At 53.1% G+C, this 25,686-nt stretch overlaps 1 protein-coding gene and 1 long non-coding RNA gene across 2 annotated transcripts; one reads left to right on the forward strand and one right to left on the reverse strand.

Moving 5' to 3' along the window:
• Positions 1 to 3,303: 3,303 nt before the first annotated feature.
• Positions 3,304 to 22,836, reverse strand: LOC128915697 (uncharacterized). Its single transcript, XR_008468733.1, has 3 exons — positions 22,400 to 22,836; positions 5,937 to 6,059; positions 3,304 to 3,811 (listed from the first exon to the last, which is right to left on the reverse strand). It is a non-coding gene; the product is annotated as an uncharacterized LOC128915697 (long non-coding RNA).
• Positions 20,512 to 25,616, forward strand: CAV3 (caveolin 3). The gene is made up of 2 exons (XM_054216423.1): positions 20,512 to 20,754; positions 23,562 to 25,616. The coding sequence occupies exons 1-2, from the start codon at positions 20,641 to 20,643 to the stop codon at positions 23,901 to 23,903; spliced, it is 456 nt and encodes a 151-aa protein (XP_054072398.1). The 5' UTR covers positions 20,512 to 20,640; the 3' UTR covers positions 23,904 to 25,616.
• Positions 25,617 to 25,686: the final 70 nt, after the last annotated feature.

A 25,686-nucleotide genomic window follows, 5' to 3' on the forward strand; every position in this document is an offset into this window, starting at 1 on the left:
CATCAGCAAATGGCGCAGACCCAGCAGGAGGACAGCCCGGCACCCCTCACAGCTTGGGGGCAGGGGAGCTCGCAGGGCTGTGCAATCCCCGGGCACATCATCTTTGACTTTTTCTCTGGAAAAAGCCTTGCAGAGGGGCAGTTTTGCCCTCTCCTGCCCGGCCCTGGGAAGGCCGGCTGCCCACTGCCCGCTGCCCCAGGACGCCAAGCCCCTCACCCTCCCAGGCCTCGCTGGCTGGAAGAGTGCTCCGGCTCTCCGTGAATATTTCCAGCTGGTGCTGGATAATCAAATGAGAACTAATGGTGGCAGAGAGCCCGCTGGAAGGGGACAGAGCTGGGGGCTGAGCCCCGCTCCCCACCGACACCAGCACGCGCTGAGTTTCACAGGACTGGAACCAGTTCCCATGTTGCAACCACCGACTTCCCGCTGCTGGAGCGGCAGCTGGGAAAGAACAAAAACCAGAAGGGGCCCTTGTTTTGCTGAGAGGCTGCTTTTGGGCTGGCCGGTGCACGGCTGTTCCCATCCCACAGAGGGATGGCAGCGAGTGTCCTGTGTCCCCCCATGAGCTCCTGGCGCGTGTTCAGCCCCGTGATGAACACCAGAGCGCCACGCTGCCAACCACAGCCTGTGCTCCGGTGCTGACCTCCGCAGAGAATCCTCACCGCAGCTCAAGAAAGTGATGCGCAGCTACTTTTTTTAAAAATTATTATTAATTTTTTTTTTTACGTCAGCAACAAAACATCACCTCCTTACTTGACATGTGTTCAATGCAGTCAGGCTCCAGCCCACCGTGTGTTTTGTTGGGGCAGCCCTACAGCGGCATTTGCTGGCTGCAAACTGTACAGAGTCATCTTTGGCTTCATCTTCAGTGATCTATAAGATGCTGGGGCAAAAAGAACAAAAACAGGTAGTTGGAAAATGCGTAGTTGATGTGATCTCCTGAAAGTTTTTTAATCACAAGGGGAAAAAAAACATTAGAAGACCAGTCAAGATTCATTAGCAATTTCCATGCTTCATTTAAGGTTGTCCACATGGAGGTTTTTTTTAATAGGCCAAATCATTGTGATTTTCCCTAAGAGCAGAGCCCCCAGCCTCAGCAAAGAGCTGGTTTAAAGGTCTGTCTCTAAGCAACCAAAACTCAGTGCACTTGAGCGCACATTTGCTTGTCATCCCCCATCACAGCCCCTGCACAAGCAGGGCCAGTCTCCCCTTTGGGTCCGACAAGGAGGAAAGCAGTGTCGGAGGAAGCCCCACAGCTCCTCCCGCGCAGGGGCACCGCTGTGGCGCGTGCTGGGACCACCATCGCTTGGCTTTCATAGGAGGCAGAAAATAACTTGTCATGTTATTTGAACATATTTCAACAACAGATGAAAAAGATGGTTTACCTCTCTTCCACTTGAAACGCCGCGGGTTTTGGAGGGGACAGAGTGGGAGAGTGTTCACACCCTGGAAGGCAACAGGAAGGCGAGATTGCTGCTGGCATTCAGTGACTTGCAGCGGTACCGCTTAACGTTGTGACGATGAGCCAGGTTCCCTCATCAGAGAGGGTGATTTGCTCCTTTACTCTTCCCTCTCCTTCCCCCACTTCCACTCCTGCTCCCCATTGCCCTGGGCCCTCACTGGCCGCGTGGTCCCGCGCGATGCTGCGCCTGCGGCAGGAACCTGCAGGGCTGCTGTCGGCACTGGGCTCCGTGGCCACCAGCTGCAGGGTGGGCACAGAGGGCTCCTCGCCGGGACAGGGAGCCGCAGCACCGCCAGTGTGCGAGGGGCTCAACAGAAATGATCTCTAGAAACGCTCCCAAAGCTCAGTTACAAATTGCCACTGGTGTGCAAGGAAGAGGGGTCCCCAGGAACTCTGCGAGCAGCATGGGCGGTATCTGACACAGCATTTATCACTCCGGTGATGAGATCTTTTCCAGTGCTTTTGCAGCAATGGGAGAGCTGGACATCAAACCAAAGGGAAGGCGAGCAGCCACAGCAGAGAACAAAGGCAAGTCCCAGGCTGCCTTCCCAGCTTTTGCATCTCATCTGCTGCTTTGAAATATGGAATAGACAAGAAAAAGAAATAGATCTCAAAATGATCTTCCAGAGGAATTTGTTCAGGCAGATTCGTTCAGCTCAGTGCTCTCTTATCCAAATCAGCTGCAAAACTAAATTATTTTGGTGGTGAGCAATGTCCTCGCTGATTTCAGACTCACTCAGAAAACAACCTGCTGTGAACCAGCCCTCTCCTCCTAATCACCTGGAATAAACTCACTGCTCTGTCTCCGGTCCTGCCCTGCCTCCCGGCTTGCTTTGCTCCACAGCGTCCTTTCCCACTCTGGCACCCTCTGTCCCCTCCTGCCTGGACACCAGCCCAGCCCTCGGAAGAGAGGGTGCTCTGACATTTGCTCTTGCTGCAAAACCAGAATTTCACAATGCTGCCTTCCAGTACATCGCAGCAGGCAGCAGCACTGGCCAAATGGCACCCTATAGCCCTTATTGGCCAACTGGCAGCCTATAGCCCATCCATAGCTCGACAGGCGCAGCAGGGCTGACCAGCACGGCCGCTCCAGAGAGCGCGGCTTTAGCATCAGTCCCATCACCCCCGGAGCTGCTGGTGCTGCCCATACCTGGCGCATCACAAGGAGGAGGAAGGGGAGGAAGGGGAGGAAGAGGAGGAAGGGGTCTGGGGCTCCCACAGCTCACTGGATCTTCATTCCTGCTCAGAAAAATGCATACATAAAGCATCCCAAATGAAACACGTTCTGGAGGCAGGCAGGCTGGGCAGGGAAGCTTTGTATCAGCCTGTTCTCTCCTTCAGAGCAGCAGCACCAGCGAGGGGATAATAAATCTTGGAAAAGGAAATTGGAAGAAAGTCTGTGACTGAGGGGAAACAAAGGAAAGCAAATGCATCTCTGTGAGCGGTGGAACTAATGAGGTTTGGTTCCCTTCAGATTGCCTCTTGGTGATGAAGCCTTGCAAAATCATTCTTAAATTTTCTGTTCTCTGCCTAGCTGTGTTATCCGTCTCTTTTTCCTGCTGACAAACTCTTACCAGACAGTATTTTGAGGCACCCAGTGTGCCAGCTACCACCTTGAACTGCAGAAAGGTTCAGCCGTTACTGGCAGCACACTCACAAATGTCCCCAGCTGCCCATTCTTTTTAATTTGGGAGAACGGGCAGAGCAGGAGGATGCTCTCGGGGCCGGGGCAGAGCAGGAGGATGCTCTCGGGGCCGGGGCAGAGCAGGAGGATGCTCTCGGGGCCGGGGCAGAGCAGGAGGATGCTCTCGGGGCCGGGGCAGAGCAGGAGGATGCTCTCGGGGCCGGGGCAGAGCAGGAGGATGCTCTCTGTCGGTACCTCACTAGATGGTGCTGTGGGTCCAGGAACAGCCGCCGCCGCCCGCGCTCGCTGCTGGAAGGACGGGCTCACCCGCGTCTTCCTTCGCCGATGCGTTCGTTAATGATAAACTAAATATACATTTTTTTTCTTCTTTTTTTTTTTTTTTCTTTTTGCTCGTAGCTCTCCGGAGCGATTTGTTTCCCTACGGTGCAATCTCGATGCCATGAAATTTTCACGAAAAGGTAACTAAGAGCATAAATTCACCCCGCACTTCAAAGAATGATATTGAAATGTTCCTTCTTTTAGAAGTTTTGCAGTGCTCGCCCATAAACGCACCCGGGCTCTCTCCCCTGAGCTCTCCTCTGCAGAGGGTTAGGTAACGCTGGTGGCGTTGGCTCAGGGATGCAGGGACAGCAATGTGACGGAAGAGGATACGAAGCTCTCCTGGCCTCTGGAGTCGGTCGGGACCTTGAGTCCTCGTGTCTATTCTGAAAAACATGATGAAAGATTTGAAAACGTGGCATCTTCCTGAAGCAAATCAAGCCCTCTAGATTCCAGAAAAAAATGTCAGCCAAACATTTAGGCTTTTCACTTTGCGTTATTTGTTACGTAAAGTACAAAATACTGTACTTGGAGGTGGAAAATAATTTCCAAATCAAAGTTTGAAATATTTCGATAGCATCAGAATCTCCCACACCCAGCTCCTACAGTCTTCCATACTATATTGATCCAAAACAAAATTCTAGTTAAATAATTCCAGCTTGATAAAATATTTAAAGCTGGTGTGTCTCTTACCAACATCTATTTTTCATTCAAAGCTCCTAGGAGCACCTCTATTCTTCAGCCACCTTTATGAAATATTCCTCTCACCTACTTTGAAGAGTCCATACAAAACCTTTTTAAGAACAAAGACTATTTCATACGAGTTCTACAAAGAAGAAAGTTTAAACTCTCAGTCCTTACTCTGCAAATGCTCTAGAGCACCTGAACCAGCCACCATTGCATTTAAACTGACCAGAATAAAGTCAGGAGTGCTTGCATCCGGGTTTTTCACCCCCCTCTCTATTTTCTATACCAAGTAGAAAATGCCCAGTCATTAGTTTTAGGAGGGATATAACACTGTGGTCGACATCAGTTCATTTGTCATGTGTCATAGTTCACTAATGACATTTTAAAGAAAGAATAGCTGTAGCCGTGTCCATGTGACAGTCCCAGGGAAGGTGAAATATGCTCCCAACCCTGGGGATCGACGGTGCTGAGGATGCCCCAGGTCTCCCCTGGAAGGCGGCGGTGATGCAGCCCAGCTCCGAAAGGTGCAAACCATCGGCACTTCTCCCGCCTCTGGGCCAGATTTGATAGCTCAGCAGCCCTGGAAACCATGCCAACAATGTAGATTGACAAAAAAAGCAGCATTTGGCCCCGAGTCCCTCCAATATTTGTTTTTACTATAAAAGGAGAACTGGACTGTAGATGACACATGGGTTAGCTGATCTAGTTACACAAGTAACTGGGAAAGCAGAGTGTTATGTTTGCAAATGCTCTTTTCTGCTTTTGACAGTTCAAATTCTTTTTAAACTTCACCTCAGGCTGCACGAGCTGTTCTGTCCCCAGACCTGTAGCTCTGCTATTTTAAGCGCTAATAAGCACCGTCTCCCTACCAGGCACTGCTCATCTCGGAGCATCTCCATCCGTTGACCGCCTTGAAGAGCTTGTCGGTAAACTCAGCTCTTCGGTTTTCTGCATATTCAGAAATACTATTCTTCCTAAAGGAAGAAAGCTGTACTTACAGCTTCCAGGTTTGGAAAGGAAACCCAGTGGGGCCTGACTGAGCGCACCACGGGCCCAGCAGCCCAGGTCAGCATCTTTCTCCTCCTCCTCTCCTGGATTTCCCAGGGTAGAGGCTTTGCCATCAGAAGTCTCTGCTTCCCAAGACAGCCTGGGTGCAGGCAGTGCTGGAGAGCAAACCCGGACCCCAGGCAGCAGGTTCCAGCTCTGCTTCCCGCAGGTCTGAGGCTCAGAGCCCCAGAGGGTTATGTCTTTATTTTCATTTTACAGCCATTTTACAAAGATCACCAAGCGATAAAAAAATACAGCCTCAAAAGCAACAGCAGTAAAAGAAGGATGGCTGAGAGTTTAATCCAAAGCGGCACAGAGCAATCTGGGAGCTTTGCCTCAGCTCCAGCTACTTTATCAACTGCGGATGGGAGCCAAACCGCAAAATGTGTGATGGGGGTTCACAAACCAGAAACCTGGAGCTACCCAGAGCTGCAGGGGCTTTTGAGACCATCTCCAACGGCAGGGCGAGTAACAAACACCCTTGTTACCGTACAAGAAGCGGGAGGGTGGGGTGGAGGCTTGCGGAGTGGTGGCCATTCCGGCGGGCACAGCCCTGGCCCGGGGCTCCCCTCGGCCGGTCCGTGAGCTCCGGCAAAGCTCGGGGATGTGGAGGGGCCATCGCCCACCGGAGCAGCCCCGAGCCAGGGCTGCACTTCTGAAAACCTCACCAGTTCCAGAAGGGACACCAACACCTCCTGCTCCTCCTCTGCTTGCCGCTGTATTTGACAGCGTATTTACCACGAAAAGAAAGGATTTTCTGCCCATGTTAAGACCCACCTGAGATTTAACGTTTGTTGTCAGCCTTGCCTTTGCACTCGCAGGTGGATGCGGCTCAGCAGCCGCCCTCCTCCTCCGCAGGTGGAGCAGACGTTGCGCCCTTGTGCGAAACAGGAGCTGTGTCTGTTGTCAAAGAAAAATAACTTCAGTGTACGGTGAGAAAGCCGTTGTGTACCTGCATTTCACCTCACTCAGCACCGCGAGGCGGCTCCGATGCAGCTGTACGAGTGTGCCGTACTCCCCCATCGCCCTCCAGCCGCACCACCTGAACCCCTCACCAGGAGGGCTGTCACCAGCCTCCGTCCTCACTGCCCGGCACGTTCCTCCCAACACCCGACTCCTCCCCGGCGCATTTAAGCCCGTTGTGTTCTGCCTCGCTCACCACGGATGTGCAAACAGACAGAGTGAGCCCTTTCTCCGTGCATCAGCCCTCAAAGCATTCACACGATATCGTTGGAAAAAATTGCGCTGAAAATGTCAAAATGGGATTTTTGATTGCTCTGCTTAGGTGGAGGAAGAGCATTTGCAACTAAGAACATGGCAAAGCAGACGTGAGCACACAAAATATTCACATGTGCATTTATATTTGTCTGGGAAAAATACTGTTGGAAAATGTTGCCCTTCTGCTTATAACCACTGTGTCCTGAGGATGAATAATTTTGGCTTTTTCCAAGAAAGGGCTCCAAATCAACAATAATAGCAGGGTTTCAGGCTGCTTCTTGTCACCAAGGGACAGGGTTGGTTGATCTTGCCATTTACTCCCGCTGACACCCCTTCAGGAAGGGCAGGTGAGCCGTGGATGTGCCTCCGCACCCCCCGGGGCTTCTCAGCTCTCCACCCCTGCTGCCCAGATGAACTGTCGAGTCGCCACTCACCAAGTTGGCCTTCGCCAGAGCAGGGTCCCACTCGCCCCTCTCCGCATGGAGATGTAGCATCCCCCCCGCAGCACAGGTGAACCCGGCTCCAGGGTTGGAGCTGCCTTTGCGGGCTCCCCACCACGGCCCCGCGGAGGCTCCGGCGCCCTGTGCTTGTCCTCTGCAGGGATGCACAGCTTTCCCCTCTCCGTATCTAAGTAGTAGGGCTTAAAGGATGGAAGATCTCAGTCTTTAAAGTGATAAAGCTTTCTCACCAAATTCTTTTCCTTATTATCAAAACAAGGGAAAGAATAACATTTATTCAATCACATGGCTATTAAAGTATCTATTTTTCTGGACTCTGGCGCAGCTTCCCTAAAGACAGCATTTTCTTCATGCAATACCAGCAAGTCTTGGGCATGACTTTAGAGAGCACAGAAATAGTGTGTGGAAGGAGAAAAGCAGTATCGCTTTCTTCCAGATATGGATACCAGTTCCAATGAGGGATTTAGACACACAAATACAATCCCTTTTGATTCCGACATAGCTGGCATCTCGTTAGACCCTCTTCTACCTTTTCTTCCATCTATTATTCCATTGTCGATTCATTTTCTTGTACTCTCTATTTCGGGCCATCTTTCGCCTCATCTTCAGTGTGGCTCAATCAGTTTTTCTCCTTCAGCCCCCACAAGCAACCCCCAGCCGCTCCTTCCTCCCCCGGTGCGGGCAGGGCCACCAGGGCGCTGCCTCCACCCCGGACCTGCAGCCCAAGGAGGTGGTGGACACCTCTCCACTCCCTGCCACCCGACACAGCCAGGCGTCGCAGCTCCTCTCGGGCATCCCCAGGAAACAATGGCTCTTCTGCTGTGGGCTTGGACCTGCCCAACGCACACTCCTGTCCCGCTCACGCCTGCCCCAAGTCAAGGCAATTACACAGTCCTTTGCTGTCACTGCTGCCAGCCTTCCCCTTGGACCCTCTGTCACCTCAAGGGTGGCCAGCCCTGTCACAGCTCAGGCAGGGTTGTGGTGGCAGTTTCTACCCACCCCCTGTGCTCAGTGGGGCCATGCTGCCGTGGGGCAGGCTGGCTGCGGTCCCAGCACACACTTGTACAGTTTTATGATATGTATGTTCATGCCGCTTCCCATAACGTCCTCCAGATTTTAAATCAATCTGCAAAGCCGCTTTGTGATGCCTGGAAATCCAGGAAAACCATCAGGTCCAGGTCTGGATCCCATAGCTCAGAGGTCTCTTGCCCGTTAACACATCCCCATAGCCCAGCTGCCACCACAGCTGGAGGTACAAAAGGCCACCTTAATTACCAAGGTGTGCACCGAGGGCTGCACCACCACGTGACCCACACAGACGTCCTCTTGCACGGCTGAAGGTAACAGCAAAGCTCCCATTTGTCCCAGAAGGGCAGAGCTCTTTCAGGAAAGCTTAAATTTGCGCACAAAGACTGTCCAGCTACAGCTAAGCAACCACCACGCTGTGGTTTGAACAAGGGCACGCTGTCACAGCTACTCATGATTTATATTGTATAGTCAGGGGAAGTCTATGAATATTAATTCATTTAGTTCTGCTCTCATAAATAGACCTAGACAGCCAACACCCATAAAAATACAAACAGTCCAGTGTTAACTCTTGGAAAACTCCAGCATGAAGCTGGAACAGGCTCACAGATTGGCAGCACGGGCCAAACCCGGCTGGGGTTACTGCCTGCAGGCAGCTCCAGCCATGGCAGATACACCCGCACCTCACAGGATTTGGCTCCCACATACTTAAAGGCAAAGAAAAACATATTAGTGTTTCCAGCCTTCACCATTTTGTCTGCAGCTAAAATGTCACTTTTAATAGAGCGTAGCTTGGTGTATAGAGCTGCTGTCCCTCTCGGAGAGCTAGAAAAGCCACAGTTGGACTAAATGATCTGAAAGGTCCCTTCCAACCTGGACAATTCCATAAAAAATGCGTCCCAAGCATCCACCAATGGATGTGGACAGACCAAGATGAAATCCCAGAAAGCTGTCTGTAAGACAAAGGCAATGGAACAAAGTAAAGAGTATTTCTATTTCTGTTAGCCTTGAGCATAGCAATCAATAATGTCACGCACTGAAGAACTGTTTATCTCAAATGGAATTTCCCTTCTCCATTTAAACATCTCTGATACGTGCCTTCCACATTTCAGCTCTTCTTAGACACTGGTGAAATCGCCTGGTTCCTATAACATGTTATGAATGGTCCTGGGTGCCCTGCTCACATTAAAACAACACAGATCAGGTACTAGGTACTACTGGCCACGCTCCAGAGGACACAACAGCGTCCGCATTCCTACAGAGTTACAATGCTTCCTCCAAAGACTGGATTTATATCCACATCCAAGCTAAATAAATCATGTACCATGGTCCCTAAACAACGCACTTATCACACTTAGTGTGAATAACGAAATGTCATAATATTTTTCCAAGACACGTGGTTTACTTTGTTTTCAATAACTAAGGTCTAGCAGCAAAAAAAAAAAAAAAATGGTGATGTTTCTTCTCAGTGTTACTCCAATCTGCTAGTGGAAATGGACCTTGTGTGGACGGGGCTGGAGGGGCGGAAGGTACCTGGGACTCCCCCGCAGCAGGATCCAGCGTGGCCCCATAAGGCACCATCTCCTGCTCAGCAGACCCGGGCTGGGCGCAGCTCGCCAGGCGATGCTGCAAAATTAAAGCCAAGGAAACCCCCGGAATGGGCAGCCCAGGAGCAGCACCCTGTGCTCAGGCCAGACGAGGAGTCCATGATCCACATCAGCCCGAACCGGTGGTCACGCTTCGGGGACAGCCCCGGGAATTACCTGCAGGGACATGCTCTGGAGACCAAGTCCTGTTTCCCATGCTGTGCGAACTCATCTCTGGCTGTGTCTTCTGATGTAGCGTCCCACTGCCAGCGACAGCCAAGGGGACAGGTAAGAGTGCCAGCAGGTTCTAGACAATCTTCAAAGCTGGAGGGGGGCAGCACCAGAAACATTCACGCTTTCCCCACCGGAAAACAACCTACCATGAGGTGCTTGCCCACGGAGAATTTGCCCACTTGCTCCAGCAACACCCCGTGAAGCCCAGCTCCCGCAGAGCATCCCCAGCCCTGGGCCACGGCGGGTTCCTGACCTGTCCCCTGCCCCACCTACACCCACCCAGCATCGTCTCAGCCTCCAGATACACCACCACGGGAACACTGGCAAGGGTTAATTCCCCCATTATCATTATTTTTGGCACAAAAACCTCTCGGAACGTCTGCCCTGCACAGCTCCCACGCTAGACCATCGCCAGGGCACGGGGAATAGCCATCAGCATGGCCATGGGCAGCTGCAAACACGGACCTGCTGCTCTCATGGCAAGAGCTGGAGGTCCCAACACACCCAGAGCAGCAACCGGCTCTGCCAAAGCCACCTCTGCCTCCCCGCTGCCCACGGGATCTCCCACCAACCCGCAGGGAAAATCGCTGCAAGACCATGGGCAGGCTGCGAGGACATACACCACATTTAGACTGGTGGATGAAACAGCAAATTCAGAAGAAAATACCTGTAATGCTGTCGTTTATCAAGGGCAAAAAATTAGAACAAGACTGTCATGAAGTTGTAGCAATAACCACCAAGTTTTCATTTCCGCTCTGAAACCCATCTTCCCAAGCTGTAAATCAGACTGAAAATCATGAACTATATATTGAAGCTCTGCAAACTCTGTCTCTCAGTGGGATAAGGTCTACGCCTGGGTCTCTCGCCGCGGAGTCCCTACCTTCGCAGTGCAGCAGGAGATGCTCAGGTTTAAAACGCGAGTGGCAAGAGCAATGTAAACCCCATAGGAACGACTCTGCTCTATCCGGACCTGGAGCCTGCCGCAGTCAATAATGGGCAAGGAGCACCACTGGTCACGCCACCGCTGCTTGTTGTGGCAATATTTGTCCTGGCAGCTGCAGCCTGTGGTCAGGGCCCCCGGAGAGCAGCGCACCGGCTGGAGACGTCTACGTGAGATATCTGTACTGATGAAAACCCAAGGTATGCATTACCCTGCTAAAGCCCAGGAGGGAACAGCAAAGTGGCTTGGACCCGAGCGCAATCAAACAGCAATCCGTTCCTGGCAGTCTGATCTTTCATGGAATAGAAATTCTTTTTCATGTCGAACAAAGACTTTAAGGATTGAGAGATCACTCTGGCTTTGCAGAACTGGGCCACGGTTTTTATACATGCTTCATCTGAGCAGACAGTATTTTTCCAGTTGCACATTGCCACATGCAATGCTATAGATGAAACAGTCACCCGGAGGAGAGGGAGATGGGAAACTCTTTTCACGTTACTATATTGGCCAGTCTCTTCAGCACTGTTTTTTCGCATACTGTCAGCATACTAAGCTGGGATATTAGGTGCTCACAAGCTTGTCATCTTTTCTTCTGGCTTAAAGTAACCCCACTTTAGGGCTGACGCTACCTGCAGGGACCCTGCGCCCTGCCAGCCAGCCCACCAGTGCCACAGGAACACCACCTGCCCATTGACCTTACTTCTAAAATTGCTGTTTTGGGGGGGAAATGGTCAGCAGTTACATTGGAGCCTGAGTCTGCCTCAGCATTTAGCTTTTAGACAGCCACTGCCAAAGAGAGTACCACCACAATAGGTCAGAACAAGAACAGGACAGGGAAGAGCAGCTGAAACCTTTCACGTGCAAAGCTCCCACTGCTAGAAATAGGCATCTATATTCTGCACTGGGTTATTAAGAGACAACCCCCCCACCTCCCAGGGCTCGAAAGGATTTTATTTGCAGGCATTAGGAGCCTCCTGGACGTGCCACAGCCAAGCAATATCGATCAACGCTGCAAAAATCCCTCTGCGCATCTTTGCCATGACATCATCCGACGAGCAGCATCTTTTCTTATTTATGAGTGGTAACAGGCACTGCTTTCTGCACTTCAGCTTTGGCTGCCTCGCACAAACACTTCATGTCATGCTTTATTCAGACAAAGCCCAACTTGGCCCAGTTCCTTCCAACGACGGACCGGGCTTCTGAGCCCCGCTCTTTCAACCACGTCACCTCTCTGCTACATTGGAGTCCATCATGAGAGCACTGTAAAACCTCCCAGGCGGGAAAGGGGAAAAAACATCAGCTGGAGCAGCCCCCCCAGACGACCAGGTCAGACATTCAGCAATCCCACCCCACGCACCCTGCTCCTGCCATTGCGCAGGGTGAATTTTTCCCTGATCTCCCTTGGACCTCAAAGAGGGTAGAACGCTTGCTCTTCTTCCTCACGCATCTGGTCTATGTTGCCAAAAAAATGCCAGTCTGGAGGATGAGGGTGGAGCCCCGAAACCATTGGTAAAACCTTCCTTCTAACAGCAGCACTTAGCTGCAGCCAGGGGCAGGCTGTGAGGAGACATGCTCCAGTTCTCCTGGGCTCCTCCATCCGGGTCAGGACAGTCGGTGTGGTCCAGCTGCAGCGTGGCTCATGCTGGTGAAGGAGCAGAACCACAAGTGTATTTATGACCTGTCCTTGCAGCGCAACAGCGGCTCCTCCGCACCGCAGCAGCATGAGAAAAGACCCCAGGGCCACACAGGACAGGATCCGGCCACCGCAGCCAGCCTCCTCTGTCACATCAAGGTTGACAAACCAAGCGGTATCAACCCCAACTCTCCTATATACACATCAGCTGAACTCTCTCCCCACTTCAACCCATGGAGCTGGAAAAGTGAATTTGACTTGGCCTTGCCGTCCCTGGGTCAGCCAGCTCCCTCCCAAATGGGAGGATTTGGTGACTTTTACAACTGCAGCTCCAGTTGAGGTCTGCATAATTTTGGCAATAGGTGCTGCGCAGCAAAGCAAAAACAATACAGGGAATCCAGGCAGCAAAATTAACCATTTCTAAAAATATAGCGATAAAGTAGTAGGGCATCGCACACCGCCATCTGCTCCCAGCCTCACCCCACCACCGCAGCCCCTGGGAGCAGCAGCGGCCGTGTCCCACCGAGCCGGCTCCCGGTGGGGCTGCTGGCAGCAGAGAGAGAGGTGCCCATGGCAGGGGACGCTGGCCCCTGCCCCCCCCGACAGGCTGAGGTCAGGAGAGCAGAACTTCTTACTTTCTTCTTACTTAAACCCGTGTTGCAGAGCCCCCATTTGGGGTCATTTTCTTGCCAGCAAGACAGTTTTAACTGCCCGATTCCCCATCGCATTCGCTGCAGCTTGGTGCCAAGCTCTCCTTGGAGCCCTGACTGCCATCTTCTGTACGCTGGCACTGCTGCCCCTTGTCACCCGGCTCCTCGGCTGCAGCTTGGAGCAGCGTTTCTCTTTGCTGACAGGGAAAGCATTATGCTACTGCTGCATGGCTTTTGATTAAAGGAAAAAAAAAAAAAAACTAATAACACCAGGATAAATAATAGCCAAAGGCAAGTTTCGACCCTAGTTCTAATCGGCACCTCACCAACTAGTTAAATCTGATTATCAGACTACCCAATTGGTTATGTCACAAGCGATAAATCAAGCAAAGACTCTCACTTGATAAGGAAAAGCCAAGCAAGGCTATTTTAAAATGAAAATTCAAAGGAATTTAGAGTGCTGGTGTGAGAGAAAAGAGCTGAGATTAAGAGGAGATATAAACACAAGCTGAAAGGGGCCACTCCAAAACCGTCCTCCTGTGCCTTCAGCAGAGGAGGGACAGCATGCCGTGAGCTACTCAACATGGAGTTTTCTCGGAGCAGGCTGGAGGGGGCCGGCGAGACCCTGCTGTTGGAGCCCCCCCAGCCCTGCTTGGCCTCAGTGACACCGCGGAGCCATCAGCCAGGGCTCCGTGCCCCCGAGAGTGGCAGGGTGCAGCTGGCAGCACCCGGGCTTTGGGTATCCGCACAGCGGTACGGCCGGCCCTGGCCCCAGGGCTGCTGGTGGCCCGCAGCAGCGTGCAAAGGGTGCAGAAGGGTGGCTGCTGCCCTGAGACACCCCAGCTGCTCCACACCTAACACGCTTTTTCCCCTCCAGTCTGATAGAGGACACAGCCACTTGTTCAACGGTTTAAACGTAGCTTTGCCCACAGCCGTAAGAAGGTGATTGAGAGGGATTTAGGAAATAGCTAGCAGTTACTCACAGGCTCAATTAGTGCCTGATGAGCTGCATAACAAGAAATGCAGCTGCAGATGTTTCATGTGATACCCTGTGCTCTGGTATCATTAAACACAGCATTAAAAGCAGAAACTCTTCAGTACCTGGGGCGTCTTAATGTGATAGCACCCTTCGGGTCTCCCACTGCCCTCCAGCATCCATCCCTGAGACCCCCAGGTCTGGGACAGCCCCATCCCCCTCAGCCATCGGGGAGGGCTGCATCCCATCCCCCCAACCCAGACCCAACGGCTCTGAGCGCAGCTGGTGCACCCTCAGCATCTGGGCATCACGGAGATTGTGAGCAAACATACCCCAGGTACGAGCAAAAAGCAGCTCATAACTAAAAAACAATAGGAAGAGTTGTTGATTGCAGACCACAGGATGAAATGCAGCTCTACATGCTTTGTGTCACAGCTGAGCTCTCCCTCCCTGCTCTACCTTGTGGGGCTCCACTACAAATAAAGGATTTCCACAAGGACAGCCCCGCTTCTGCTCCCTGTGACCCCGGACTTGCCCTCTCCCGCTCACATCCACAGCAGTGGCAGCACCTGCCTGCCCGGAGCACCCGCTCTCCAGCCCCACAGAGCATCCTCAGCCCGTTTGTGTCCTGCTGGGAAAACGGTCTCGGGCTCCTGTCCCAGATGAGAATGCAAAAAGATGAGGTGGTTGTATATCCATGGGGGCATGAATTTGATATTCATAGACTTTCTCTCTCTTCTAAAGGGCAAACCACTTTGAATTGAAACAAACTAAGACCACGACTTGAATGATAAATGAATGTTTCCTGTACTTCCTCGGTGAAATTTAATTTTAATTGATATTAAACATGACAGTGCTTCTACTAAAACTTTTATTTGCCAGCCACCTATTACAGCTGCCTCCGAAATGGCAATGCCATGACATCCCTACCCTCTGTGTCTTCTGTATGCATTAGCACTTGAGGACAGACGAGCAAGGACCCACCCGAGCAGCGGGGACGCCGTGCCGCTGGCAGGGAGGCAGGGCACTGCTCTCCGCACCAGCCCTGCGGGGCCAGGCTTTCCATCCAAGGGCTCGGACACAAATAGCTCCAGCAAGACTGCATTCCTCTTTCACAATAACAGGGAAGGAGATCCAGGCAGGAAAAGGGCAAGGTGCCGTTTGTGACGAAGCAGAGTTCTGGCTTGCAGAACCTGTGAGAGGCAAGAGAGACCAGGAACAGAGAGAGGGAATTCGAGGCAGATGGAGAAGACCCATTCCATTCACTTGGAAGCACTCAAAATTCCCTCAAGTGCTCTTAAGTTGACCAGCAAAAGTGTGCATTGAACACTTTTCTCACTTGGGTTTTTTGCTCCTCCTGCGCATTTTGACCCAACTTGTTTATGTCAATAATAAATGATTTCTGTACATGAAACTCAAGGTGCTGCATGGTGCAAACCTTACATGGCACAAAGTCACTGCCCACGGTTCATCCTGGTGCTCTTTCAAGGCGTCGAAGGAAGACAAGGAGATGATCAGGTGTTTGCAGATCCATTGGCCAAGTTTGCAGAATTGGTACCCAAAATAAGAGAAACTCATCCCAAGCCTGCACACGCCTTCTCCTGCCACCAGAGGAGACCCAGCCTCAGCTTCTGGCCTCCAGCACCACAGGGGTAACGTGCGAGGGAACCACAGACAGGATCACACATCACCACCGCTTCCAGGCTCCCGTTTTCAGGGAGAGGTAACACTAGGGAATGGATCGTTAAAATTGAGCTTTAACCTGCCACAGACAGTCAGTAGAGCTAAAAAGATGCTCAAGGGAAGGAGACATGAAAGGTAGTTTTGTTTTGCTTTTTAATACAGATGAAAGGGGAGCTCTGCTCCAAGCACTGAAGGCAGATCTGGTCCCTCACTCCCATCTGGCAGCACCTTCCACTCAACTTGAAGTACTCATTCATTTGCTTTCCTCGTTACACACGCTAAACTGAGCTGAAGGATTAAAACCCCCTGAGGTCAGGACTTATGTACTGAGTCATTCCTCCTGCTTTCACCTAAGACTTAATTTACCAGCATCGCTTTGTAGCTGGCTCTCCTCTCTCCCATGGCATACCGCATGCTCTCAGAGAACTCGATACCAAAAGCTTCCAGTTTCTTCTCTTTCTTTACTGTTCCTTCACTGCAATTCTAGGCTAATTTTCATAGGAGCTTTGATTTCTATGAGCTTTATTTCTGCTTTATTCTTCTCTACTCAAGAAAAACAACATTTTACTTGCCGGGACCAAGCAGCAGGTTATTTATCTGACCTCTAGAAGCCTTCTAAATCCATAGCACCCATCCTTCTAGCCCACAGCCAGCCCAGGTTTTAGTGATCTGTTTACAAAAAGAAATATTTCGCTTGAGCCCCCGTGTAAGGCTGGTCAGGGGGGAAATGGTAACTCTTCGGTTACCAGCTCTTTGGTTCTGCAGAATTTTGTCATAAGGTTTCCTAACAAATGTTCTCAAAATGAAAGACGTGCATTTCCGTGCAGCTGGGCTTTGGCTCCTGGGGGGCCCTCAGCCACCGGGGACAGGCAGGGGGTGGTGAGGGGAGCAGCACCCAGTCCACGCGGCAGAGGCAAAGCGAGAACATCATGGCAGCCCCTCTGGGGAAGGTCTGTCCAGCAGAGAACACAAAGCGAGCTGAGGAGCACTCAGCAGGCTGTGGAACTTGCCCTGCTCCTGCCGGATCACCTCTGCTGTGTGTGTAACTCTTCCCATTCTCCTGGGAGAAAAGCAGCCTTCAGAGACCTGACATACAGGGAGGGAGGGAAAATACTCCAAGCTAAACAACAGTGGTGGAGTCTCCTCCGCATGCTAAGCGATGCCTGACACTTTGGGAAGGTCTGGGGATGAGGAGGACCAAGCCACTTGCTCAAGCTTCTCTAGTAGGCTCCAGACCAGCACAGAGAGCCAGCGGCAGCCACCGCACCTGTGGGTGTCACGGCACAAAGCTTCGAGAGGGGCTGCTCGTAGAACAGGAAAGAAAGCACAGCAGCAGCCAAGCACCGAACAAAGGAGGCTCCTCAGCGCAGTGGTCACCAGCAATATCGTATTTACAGGGCAGGAGCCATCCTCTGGTAACGGGCACACCACAGATTCCTGCAGCAGCGTAGGGAGCTGGGTTTTAAAGCACTCAAACGTGCTGCGTGCATGCAGGAACACTCGATCTGCCCAGTCTTTTGCATGAGCCTGAATCCCTCCCTCCATGCTCGGAGCTGGACAGACAGACAGACCAGGGCTGGCTGGGGACGGCCGCACGCGGGGACCAGCTGGAGCTTAGGACTGGCCCAGAGCCTGGGCAGGCTGGGGCAAGAAAAACTCCGCAAAGAGAAACCCCCGATTTGGAAGGAGGAATGCGTTTGCTATATGAAAGCTGGACTTTATATTGAAAGGTACGATGACTTTATTGCTGTGCAGCTGGAGTGTGAGTTGGTGCAAGTGAAGGGCACTGCCAAGAAATTAAAGGCTGAGTCTCCCCACGGCCAGATTGGGAAAGAGCCTCCGCAAGACAAGCCATGGCCAGCAAATTCTTTCAATCTCATCTATATCCATCCCCAGGCAAACATTAATATTTGCTAAAACTGATATAGTTTTATCATCTATACTTAGCAATTAAACTTCTGGTTGCCCTTAGTTACTAACTAATACTACTGTTAGTCCACTGTAGCCTCTGCACACCAGAAGCTTTTACATGGTGTCCCATTCACGGTGTTAAAGTACTAGGAAATAGATTTATTTATAGCATCCATGGTGCAACAGAATATTCCTCCTCTCTCTCGTTGCTACTTGAGACGCGTACAAACTGCACATCGGCCACTCCGCAGGTTCACATTTTCCTACTCCCACGCCTTGGCCGCCAAAGCCGTGTGCCCGGCGGCAGGCAGCACGGACCAGCCCAGCCCAAGCCCAAAGACAGCAAGTGACTCACGCCATTAGAAATCTCATGGGAGAGGTGGGGAGGGCTCAGCGAAGCAGGGGCTGCACCCCACGGCCACACTGCCATCCCCCTGCACAGCCCTGGGGCTCAGGGCAGCCAGCCAAGCCCCCCTGGACCACAGGGAGGGCACATCACCAAATCCCCCCTTCCTGGGGTAAAGCCTTCCGTGCGGGACAGGTCGATGAAAATGCAGCAGAGCAAATATCTTGTGTCGCACTCCTCTGCCTGGCCGGGGCCAGCGCTGCCGGCAGCAGCTGTGCCTCCTAAATTCGGCACTGGTTCCCAGCCAAGTGAGCATTGCTCGTCCATCAGACGGCGGTTACTCACGCACGCCGCCTCCACTCACACCAGCTGTGTGCTCCTTCAGCTCAGAGTAAGGGGAAAACAGCTTATTTTGCAAAAAGAACCCTTGACAATCTATCCTGAAGTGCTCAGCCATCGCAGCAGTGATGCCACAGAACTTTGTCAGAGAGGAATTCAGCCGTGGCAGAGCAGGTCTGGCATTAAAGCCGGTGCCCAAAGCTTTGGAGCATGGAGGAGTTCATACTCGCAGTGCCAGCCTCTGCTGGGTTTGGGCTCTTCCAGCCGCTGCTGCCGAGCAGGAGCTGGTGCTGGCACTGTGGCGGAGGGTGGTCACTGATGGAGCGTGGGTCCGAAAGCCCCTCCGAAGGGCAGAGACTGGCAGCTCATCCAGAGCCAGGCTCCGGGTGCTCCCACACCCGCCAGCTCCAGGCACTGGCTCCCAGCTGCGTTAGAAACCTGCAGCTGTGCTAACGCTGTAAGAAGGGAAGGGAACGGGGCCAGACCGAGCCACCCCGCCAGTGAGAGACCCAGGGGTGCAGAACTGGTGCTGCTGAAGGGTTTCCAGTGTCCTTTCACTGGCAGCAACGCAGCCAGGACAGTGTCACCTGGAGCACGCTGCCACAGCCTACCCAGATTTAGATCCTCAACCCCACACTCGTAAACCCTTACAGAATTTGTCCCTTACCATAGATGCCTCCTTTACCCTGCAGTTTTGCATGGGTCCTTTCCAGCCCCAGTTCCGCCCTTTCTCTCCCTGCAGGAGGAGTCCAGGAGGTCTCTGACAAGCTGCAGCATCACAGTTTTAGCCGTGCATGTGTCACACCTCAAGACACCACCACATCTGCTTTCACTAGAGCAGAAATCCCAAGAAAAAACAGTTTCCAGACTGAGGTACCACCCTGACTCCAGAAAAAATGCTAAGGAACAGCAGGGGCAGCGGCAGGAGTTAGAGGAGGCCGGCAGCCTTCGCCCTGCGGTAGCTCAGCCAGGCCCTCGCCATCACAAGTTCTTGGGGAAAAATGAATACGCCCGAGAGCCCTGCGAGGCCTCAGCCAGGTGGAACGACACAATCTCATTTCGCGCTGTACTACATCAACTCGAAGGGCTGGAACAAAACCACTGCAGTGCGGAAAGCACCAGGCACCGAGCCACGCGGGTTCGATACAGAGGGCACTGCCCAGGCACGGGTGTTTCTGGAAGGCAGCAGCCTTTCACAGGTCACGTACCCCCCCCATGCCAGCCGAGCCCAGCAGCTCTGCCGTGCCTGGCAGTGGTGCAGGCACCACTGGGGCACTGACACCCCCCCCACTCAACCAGCTGCAGTCACGCCCCCCACCTCCCCCGAGAGGTTTTGCCTCCAAACCCCTCAGTGTATGGTACCGATACGCGGGGCTCATGGGGGGGAAGTCACAGCCACCTCGGCTGTGTCACCCACACAGCACAGCCGGCTGTCACCAAGGGCATCCCCAGCACCGCACGGGGAGACTAACACAGCCATGAGGGACACATGGCGGGAGAACAGAGGTCAGTTATCCCAATATTACTTCAAATGAAAGCATTTATAAACTGATTTAACAGAAGCTTTGGGTGGGTGGTTGTGGGGGTTTGGTGGGGGGTTTTTTTGGGTTTTTTTGTTTGGTTGGTTTTCTTGTTGGGTTTTTTTTTTTAACAAAAACACATGAATTTTAAACAAATCCTCAGTTCACGAAAACCAAGAGAGCAGCAAAGAGATTAATGAGGATTACCAAAATACAGCACAAGTTAAATAAATCATCATTAATGTGCTAAATGTCACTGTGCCCAGCGCTCGTGGAGGAGACACACCAACCGTTATCGATCTGTGGGTTGGTCAGTTGGATTTCCCCAGGTTTCTTTGTATGAAAAAGCTGGAATCGAAGGAATCCAAGCTGATACCATGAGCTGCATTCTGGGCTCCCCGAGGGACCCCAAGCCTCGCTGGCCGTCCCAGGACAACATGGCTTATCTGGGTGATATTTATAGATGCGATTCATGTCTCTCCTGAGCCGCTTCATTTACAGAGTCATAAACAACTATTTCCCTTGTAAATGGCTATTTCTCTTAGGCTTTTGAGGACTTTTGTGCCAGTTTGGTTATCGTTTCTCCCACGCTGCCTCCCCGCGCAAGGAGGAAATCCCAGCTGCAGGGCTGGGCTGGGGGGCTGCACACCCATCCCCTGTGCCACCCTCGCCCCGGCTCCAGGGCCACCAGCCCCCCCACACACATCAAACCACCCCCAGAGGTGACACTGCGGGGGCTGTCCCCAGCAAAGCCCCTTTAAGGGCTCTGGGGCAGCGGCGGGAGGCGCAACATTAATTTTAGCCTGGAGCAGCGCCAGGGGCGCAGGGCTGCAGGGCAGCTGCTGCGGGCAGCAGGGGGGAGCGCCTCCGCACCCTGCCCTCCCCCGGCCTCCCCAGCACAGCCCCTCGGCCCCCTCCCCAGCCCGCCACCGCCCGCAGCCAAGCTGGCGGCAGAGCAGCCATGGCAGAGGAACAGACGGAGCTGGAGGAGAGGATCATCATCAAGGACCAGCACACCAAGGAGATCGACCTGGTGAACAGAGACCCAAAGCATATCAACGAGGACGTTGTAAAGGTAGGATTTTCCTGGTGCCTCAATGCAATCGGTATATTGGCGTTGTCATTCCCTGACCTCCCCCAGGGCTGTAAGCCCCTGGTTTATGTGCCGCAAGAGGTGGCGTCGCCTCGGGCTGTAGGGACGAAGCCTGCCACAAGCCACAGCCCTGCTGCCAGGGCGCCCCAGGCGCCGGCCGGGTGGCTGCATGCTGTGCATGGCTCCGATTAACACAGCATTTCCTATTCCTTGGGGGCGCTCCCCGACTTCATGGGCTCATAGCTTGAAAATCTGGGGGGGGCACCTTCCTTTGTACTAGTAAGTGGGTAAAAATAAAACAGGGTCAGCCCATATCACTAATTGAAAAGGAACCTTGGAAAAAGGCTGCTGATCTTCAAGACCTGACAATCTGAGCACCAGAGCATTTGGATCCGTGTTGTCCTACTTGGAAGAAGATTGTTTCTCCCCCACGGCAGCCAGAGGGTGCAGCAAGCCACCTCCGACTATTTTTGATCAAAAGGAGCTCTCACTCTAGCTGAAGAGGGAAGCATTTTCCCAAATGCTGACCACCAGAGCTTGGTTGCTCTAACCTTTGTTAGTATTACGGCACAGATAAATTTGGCCCAAAGGAGATCGGGAGGAGATGGAAGGGTTTTGTTAAAACTGCACCGAGAGATCAAAGAGGACGTCATGCCAGAAGGGACAAAGCCTGCTCACAAAAGCTTTGGAACAGACCATGACCTCAATCATACTGCTGAAATGCAAGCTTGCGTTTGTGCATTGAAGCACAATTACAGCTAAAACCATGCACATGGTCAAATGGGAAGCCCCCAGATGGGCTGTGACAGTGACGGCCATGGTTGGGCACCCTTCTGGCACAGCGAGACGTGCCCGGAGCAGCAGCCAGGCACCTCAGTACCTTGAGCCCATTCCCAGCAGTGTCCCACATCTGTGCCACACGGTCCCAGCGCGGCTCAGCCACACTGCCAGGGTGGCGAGGACCCGGACAGCCTGTGCCAGGCAGCGCTCCAGGGGACACCTGCCTGCTCCCCAGCTTAGGGACATCACCAGCTACCGCCAGCGGGTAACGCCAGCGCCTTCTAGGCCACCCCTAACCCCTCGTGCCAGCCCCATTCCCCCACCCCTGCCTCTGCCCAGTCAGGGATCCCCAAAGTCTGGAAGAGGATTTTCAGGCTCATATGGCCACGCTGCTGCTTCATCAGAAGGGCAAGTTTTCAGAGCATTTGCTCAAGCTACCTCATGTTCCTCCTGCCTTAAAAATAGCCCAGCTGATAAGGCTGGGGAGGGAGGGCAGAGCCAGCCCTGGGGCTGGGGGCACCACGCACCCCGCTGCCACTCGCCGGGCTCCTGCACCCCCATCCCGATGGCAAAGCCAAAGCCTCCCCTCTGCAGCAGGCAGCAGCACCCAAACCACCCCGGGCACGGGGGCACGCAGTGCTCCTGCAGCACAGGGGCAGAGAGGCGCAGGGGGGCAGAGGGGTCTGCAGGCTGGGGGGGTTCCCCTGGCCATAGATAAACCCTCCCGAGCTTCACGGAGCAACGGCTGGGATTTGAGACCACGTTACAGCAGTGGCACCAGCCAGAGGGGTTTTACAGAGCTTTAACAGCCTCCTCCCAAGCAAAACAACTGAGCAACGAGCCGTACCTGCGTCTGCCGGCCCTGAGCACCCCCATAAGGCTCGGGGTTCAGCTTCTGCCTCCACCACTCCTCCAGACCCACTGCCAGCAAAAGAAGTAGCAAGGCAGAGACTCTCCTCTTATACCCTGCTGCTCCCTTCACTAATTGGTCCCCTGATTAGCTCATTAAGCCCTCGGGCAGCTGTGCAGGGCTCTGCTGCTCGCTTTCCCGGGAGCTCCAGCTCACCTGGCTGCAGATCCCTAATCTGCGTTGATACTCCCCCGGTACCTCCTGCCCACTCCAGGAAATTAAAGATGACGCAGAATGATTTCATGATCAAAGTGCTTGCAAAACCAGAATGGATATTGCAAATTAACACAAATGTACAAACAGACACACTAGCTTCCCAAGGAAAGGCCATGCTATTTTTCAAGACAAATGGCTCGGCTCCTGCATTCCCTAGAAATGAGCTCCGCCGCACTGATATCTCCACTCGTAGTTCAGAGGCTTTTAAGAGTATTTGTCATTCAGAGACACTCCCAGCGCCTGCACATAGCAGCAGTGTCCCTGTAAGGGCATGGCCCAGCCGATCTCTCTCCCGTGTCAGACAGAACGCAGGCAGGCAGACTTGAGCACCTCGCCTCCCCAGGTATAAATAAATTAATTGTAAATCAAGAGGGCTGTTGGATTTTTATTAACAGAAACCACCTTCTTGCCAAGCAGGTGGCCCATGTCCCTGAATGCTAAAAAAGGCTAGGAACGGGCTCCGGCCTCCTCCGGGGTAAACACTCCCACGCACAGCTCCCATTGCAGGGCTGGTGCCCGGCGCTGGCACCTGGGGGTACGGCAGATGGCGGGGGCCTGGGGACGGGCCATGTGGCCCGGGGTGGCCAAGCCCAGGGGCTCCGGCTGCGGGCTGGGCCTGTGTGCCCCCAGCCAGGCAGTTCCGGGAGCCCCCCACCACCTCCCGCTTGGATCCTGCTTGGAGCGGGGGCTCCGCTGCTGCAGCGGGGCTTGTCCTCGCTCAGGGGGTGCCGGGGGTCTGCCCCCCCCCCCAGCACAGCCCTTGCTCTCCCCAGCCCCTCCGTTCAGGCTCTCCTCTGCCACTGCAGCAGATCCTCACCCTCGCACTGGCGCCCTTGCTAACCCCCACAACCCCCGCCCCTTACACCCTTCTTCTCCCTCCCAGGTGGATTTTGAGGATGTGATAGCCGAGCCTGTGGGAACATACAGCTTTGACGGCGTCTGGAAAACCAGCTACACCACCTTCACCGTCAGCAAGTACTGGTGCTACCGGCTGCTCTCTGCCATCCTGGGCATCCCCCTGGCAGTCGTCTGGGGCTTCCTCTTTGCCCTCATCTCCTTCTGCCACATCTGGGCAGTGGTGCCCTGCATCAAGAGCTACCTGATAGAGATCCAGTGCGTCAGCCGAATCTACTCCCTCTGCATCCACACCTTCTGCGACCCGTTCTTTGAGGCTCTCTCCAAGATCTGCAGCAACGTCCGAGTTGCTCTCCGGAAGGAGACCTAGGTCCCTACAGCCGCCCCCACCAGCCCTCGCCCGACCACCCCTGCCTCCTGCCGTGTGCCCTGCCTTCGCGCACAGGGACACCCGTGCCCAGGGACCTGCAGTGTGGTGGGACCCTGCGGCAGAGCTGCCGGGGATGCTCCCTGTAGATGGAGGCACGCCAGGCTGCTCCTTTCTCCACCCCAAAGCCAGCAGCTTTAGGAGAAGAAAAGCCCGTTGAGTCTCGGCAGCCCAGGGAGACCCCTGTGCTCTCCAGGCCCCCAGCATCACCCTCTGCTCCTGCGGGAGGGACCACAGCATCTCCCAGACCACAGCCCTGGGCCACGACCCGCAGCTGCAGAGCGAGAATCGAGGGTGCAGAGATGCTGCTGGACGACAGACCAAACCCTGCACGCTTCTCCAGCCCTTCCTTCAGTGTAGCATCACCAAGGCGTACAAATTATTATTATTTGCTGCAAATGATTGTTGTTGTGGAAGCTTCTGTATCAAATCACGCTGCACAAAAGTTTTATGGATAGAATAGTGAAAGCAAACTTTTCTTTTTTTGTGTGTGTTTGCATTTCAGCAAAGCTTTGAAATCCAGATCAATTCGTGCATGAAATGTTATGTCTGCCTCCTGGGAGCACGTGCTGGGCCTGGGCCACCAGCAATTGCAAAACCACATGTGGCAGGGTGACTCATTTATTAATTGTGGGGCATCGTTATCCTTTGTGGCCAGGATTCCAGGGGCAGCATGGGACCGGTGGGCAGCTGGTGAGCACGCCGGGGCTGCAGTGGGGCAGCTGGGCAGAGCCATGGGGAGCAGCGAGAACAAATGGGTTTTGATAACTTCACTTGAGAAATGATAAGCTTGGCTTTATGTAAAGCTTTGGCTTCTTTCTCAGGGAGAATGTTTACTACAGAATCACAGAAGGGTAGGGGTTGGAGGGACCTTCAGGGAGGGCTCTACGTGCTTGCTTGCGTGACGCTGGGCAAGCCCTAGCCTGCAGCAGTGTGTTCTTCTTCCCCAGCTGTCTCTCTGCTCCATGCCCTGCCCGGCTCCGCAGGAGGAGAACCTCATCCAAGGCACTGCCTTGCGCCCTTCCCTCCCACAGCATCCCACAGCATCCCACGGCATCCCACAGCGGGGCTCACCCAAGCGTGCCGGGGGAGCGGACCAAGGACCCTCCTCTGGGACACAGCCCACTCCCAGCCACTCCACTGAAAACATGAGGATGAGGGGAAAAAAAATCCAATTTGGAGCTATTTCCTCCCCTGTATTGTCAATTAATTTGCTTAGTCCATCCTTCATGAAGCCATACTTTGAGGCACTTAAAGGCTTTTTTGGCTCTGGCCTCAAGTGCTTTGCTGAATCAGGGCCCAGGAGGTCTCGTTCAGAGGTTATTCTCGATTGTATTCATGTGCTTTTTTCCCTTGGCTGCCAACAAAGACTTGGAGCCAAAGTTTCTTGTAGTGCCATGCCAAGGGCAAGAAAGAGTTAGATTTTCTATTGGTGCTCTTCCGATGGGTTGGGATTGTGGTCTTTCATTATTCCATAGCAATACAGCACCCATGCTCTACCAACACCAGGCCTTGAGATGGATGGAGTGATACAAAAAAAAAAAAAAAGATATTTAGATAATATTTAGATATTTGTAGGGGAAAAAAGGTCTCAAAAACATTTTATCATGAGCATTTTTTAAAGCTTTTTGTGGGAATAAAAATAATTAAAAACAATACTGGGATTATATTCTTTTTAATGGCTTTTTGTTCTAGTTGTTCACAGCCTGAACCCAAAAAACCTCCA

This window comes from Rissa tridactyla, chromosome 10 (assembly GCF_028500815.1).
Source record: "Rissa tridactyla isolate bRisTri1 chromosome 10, bRisTri1.patW.cur.20221130, whole genome shotgun sequence".
In the NCBI taxonomy this organism is placed as follows: Eukaryota; Metazoa; Chordata; class Aves; order Charadriiformes; family Laridae; genus Rissa; species Rissa tridactyla.

Bases quoted from the DNA above. Each gene is read 5' to 3' on its own strand.
- CAV3 (XM_054216423.1), top strand. From the start codon at position 20,641: ATGGCAGAGGAACAGACGGAGCTGGAGGAGAGGATCATCATCAAGGAC. The intron at 20,755-23,561 runs GTAGGATTTTCC...TCTCCCTCCCAG, and splicing joins TCAACGAGGACGTTGTAAAG to GTGGATTTTGAGGATGTGAT.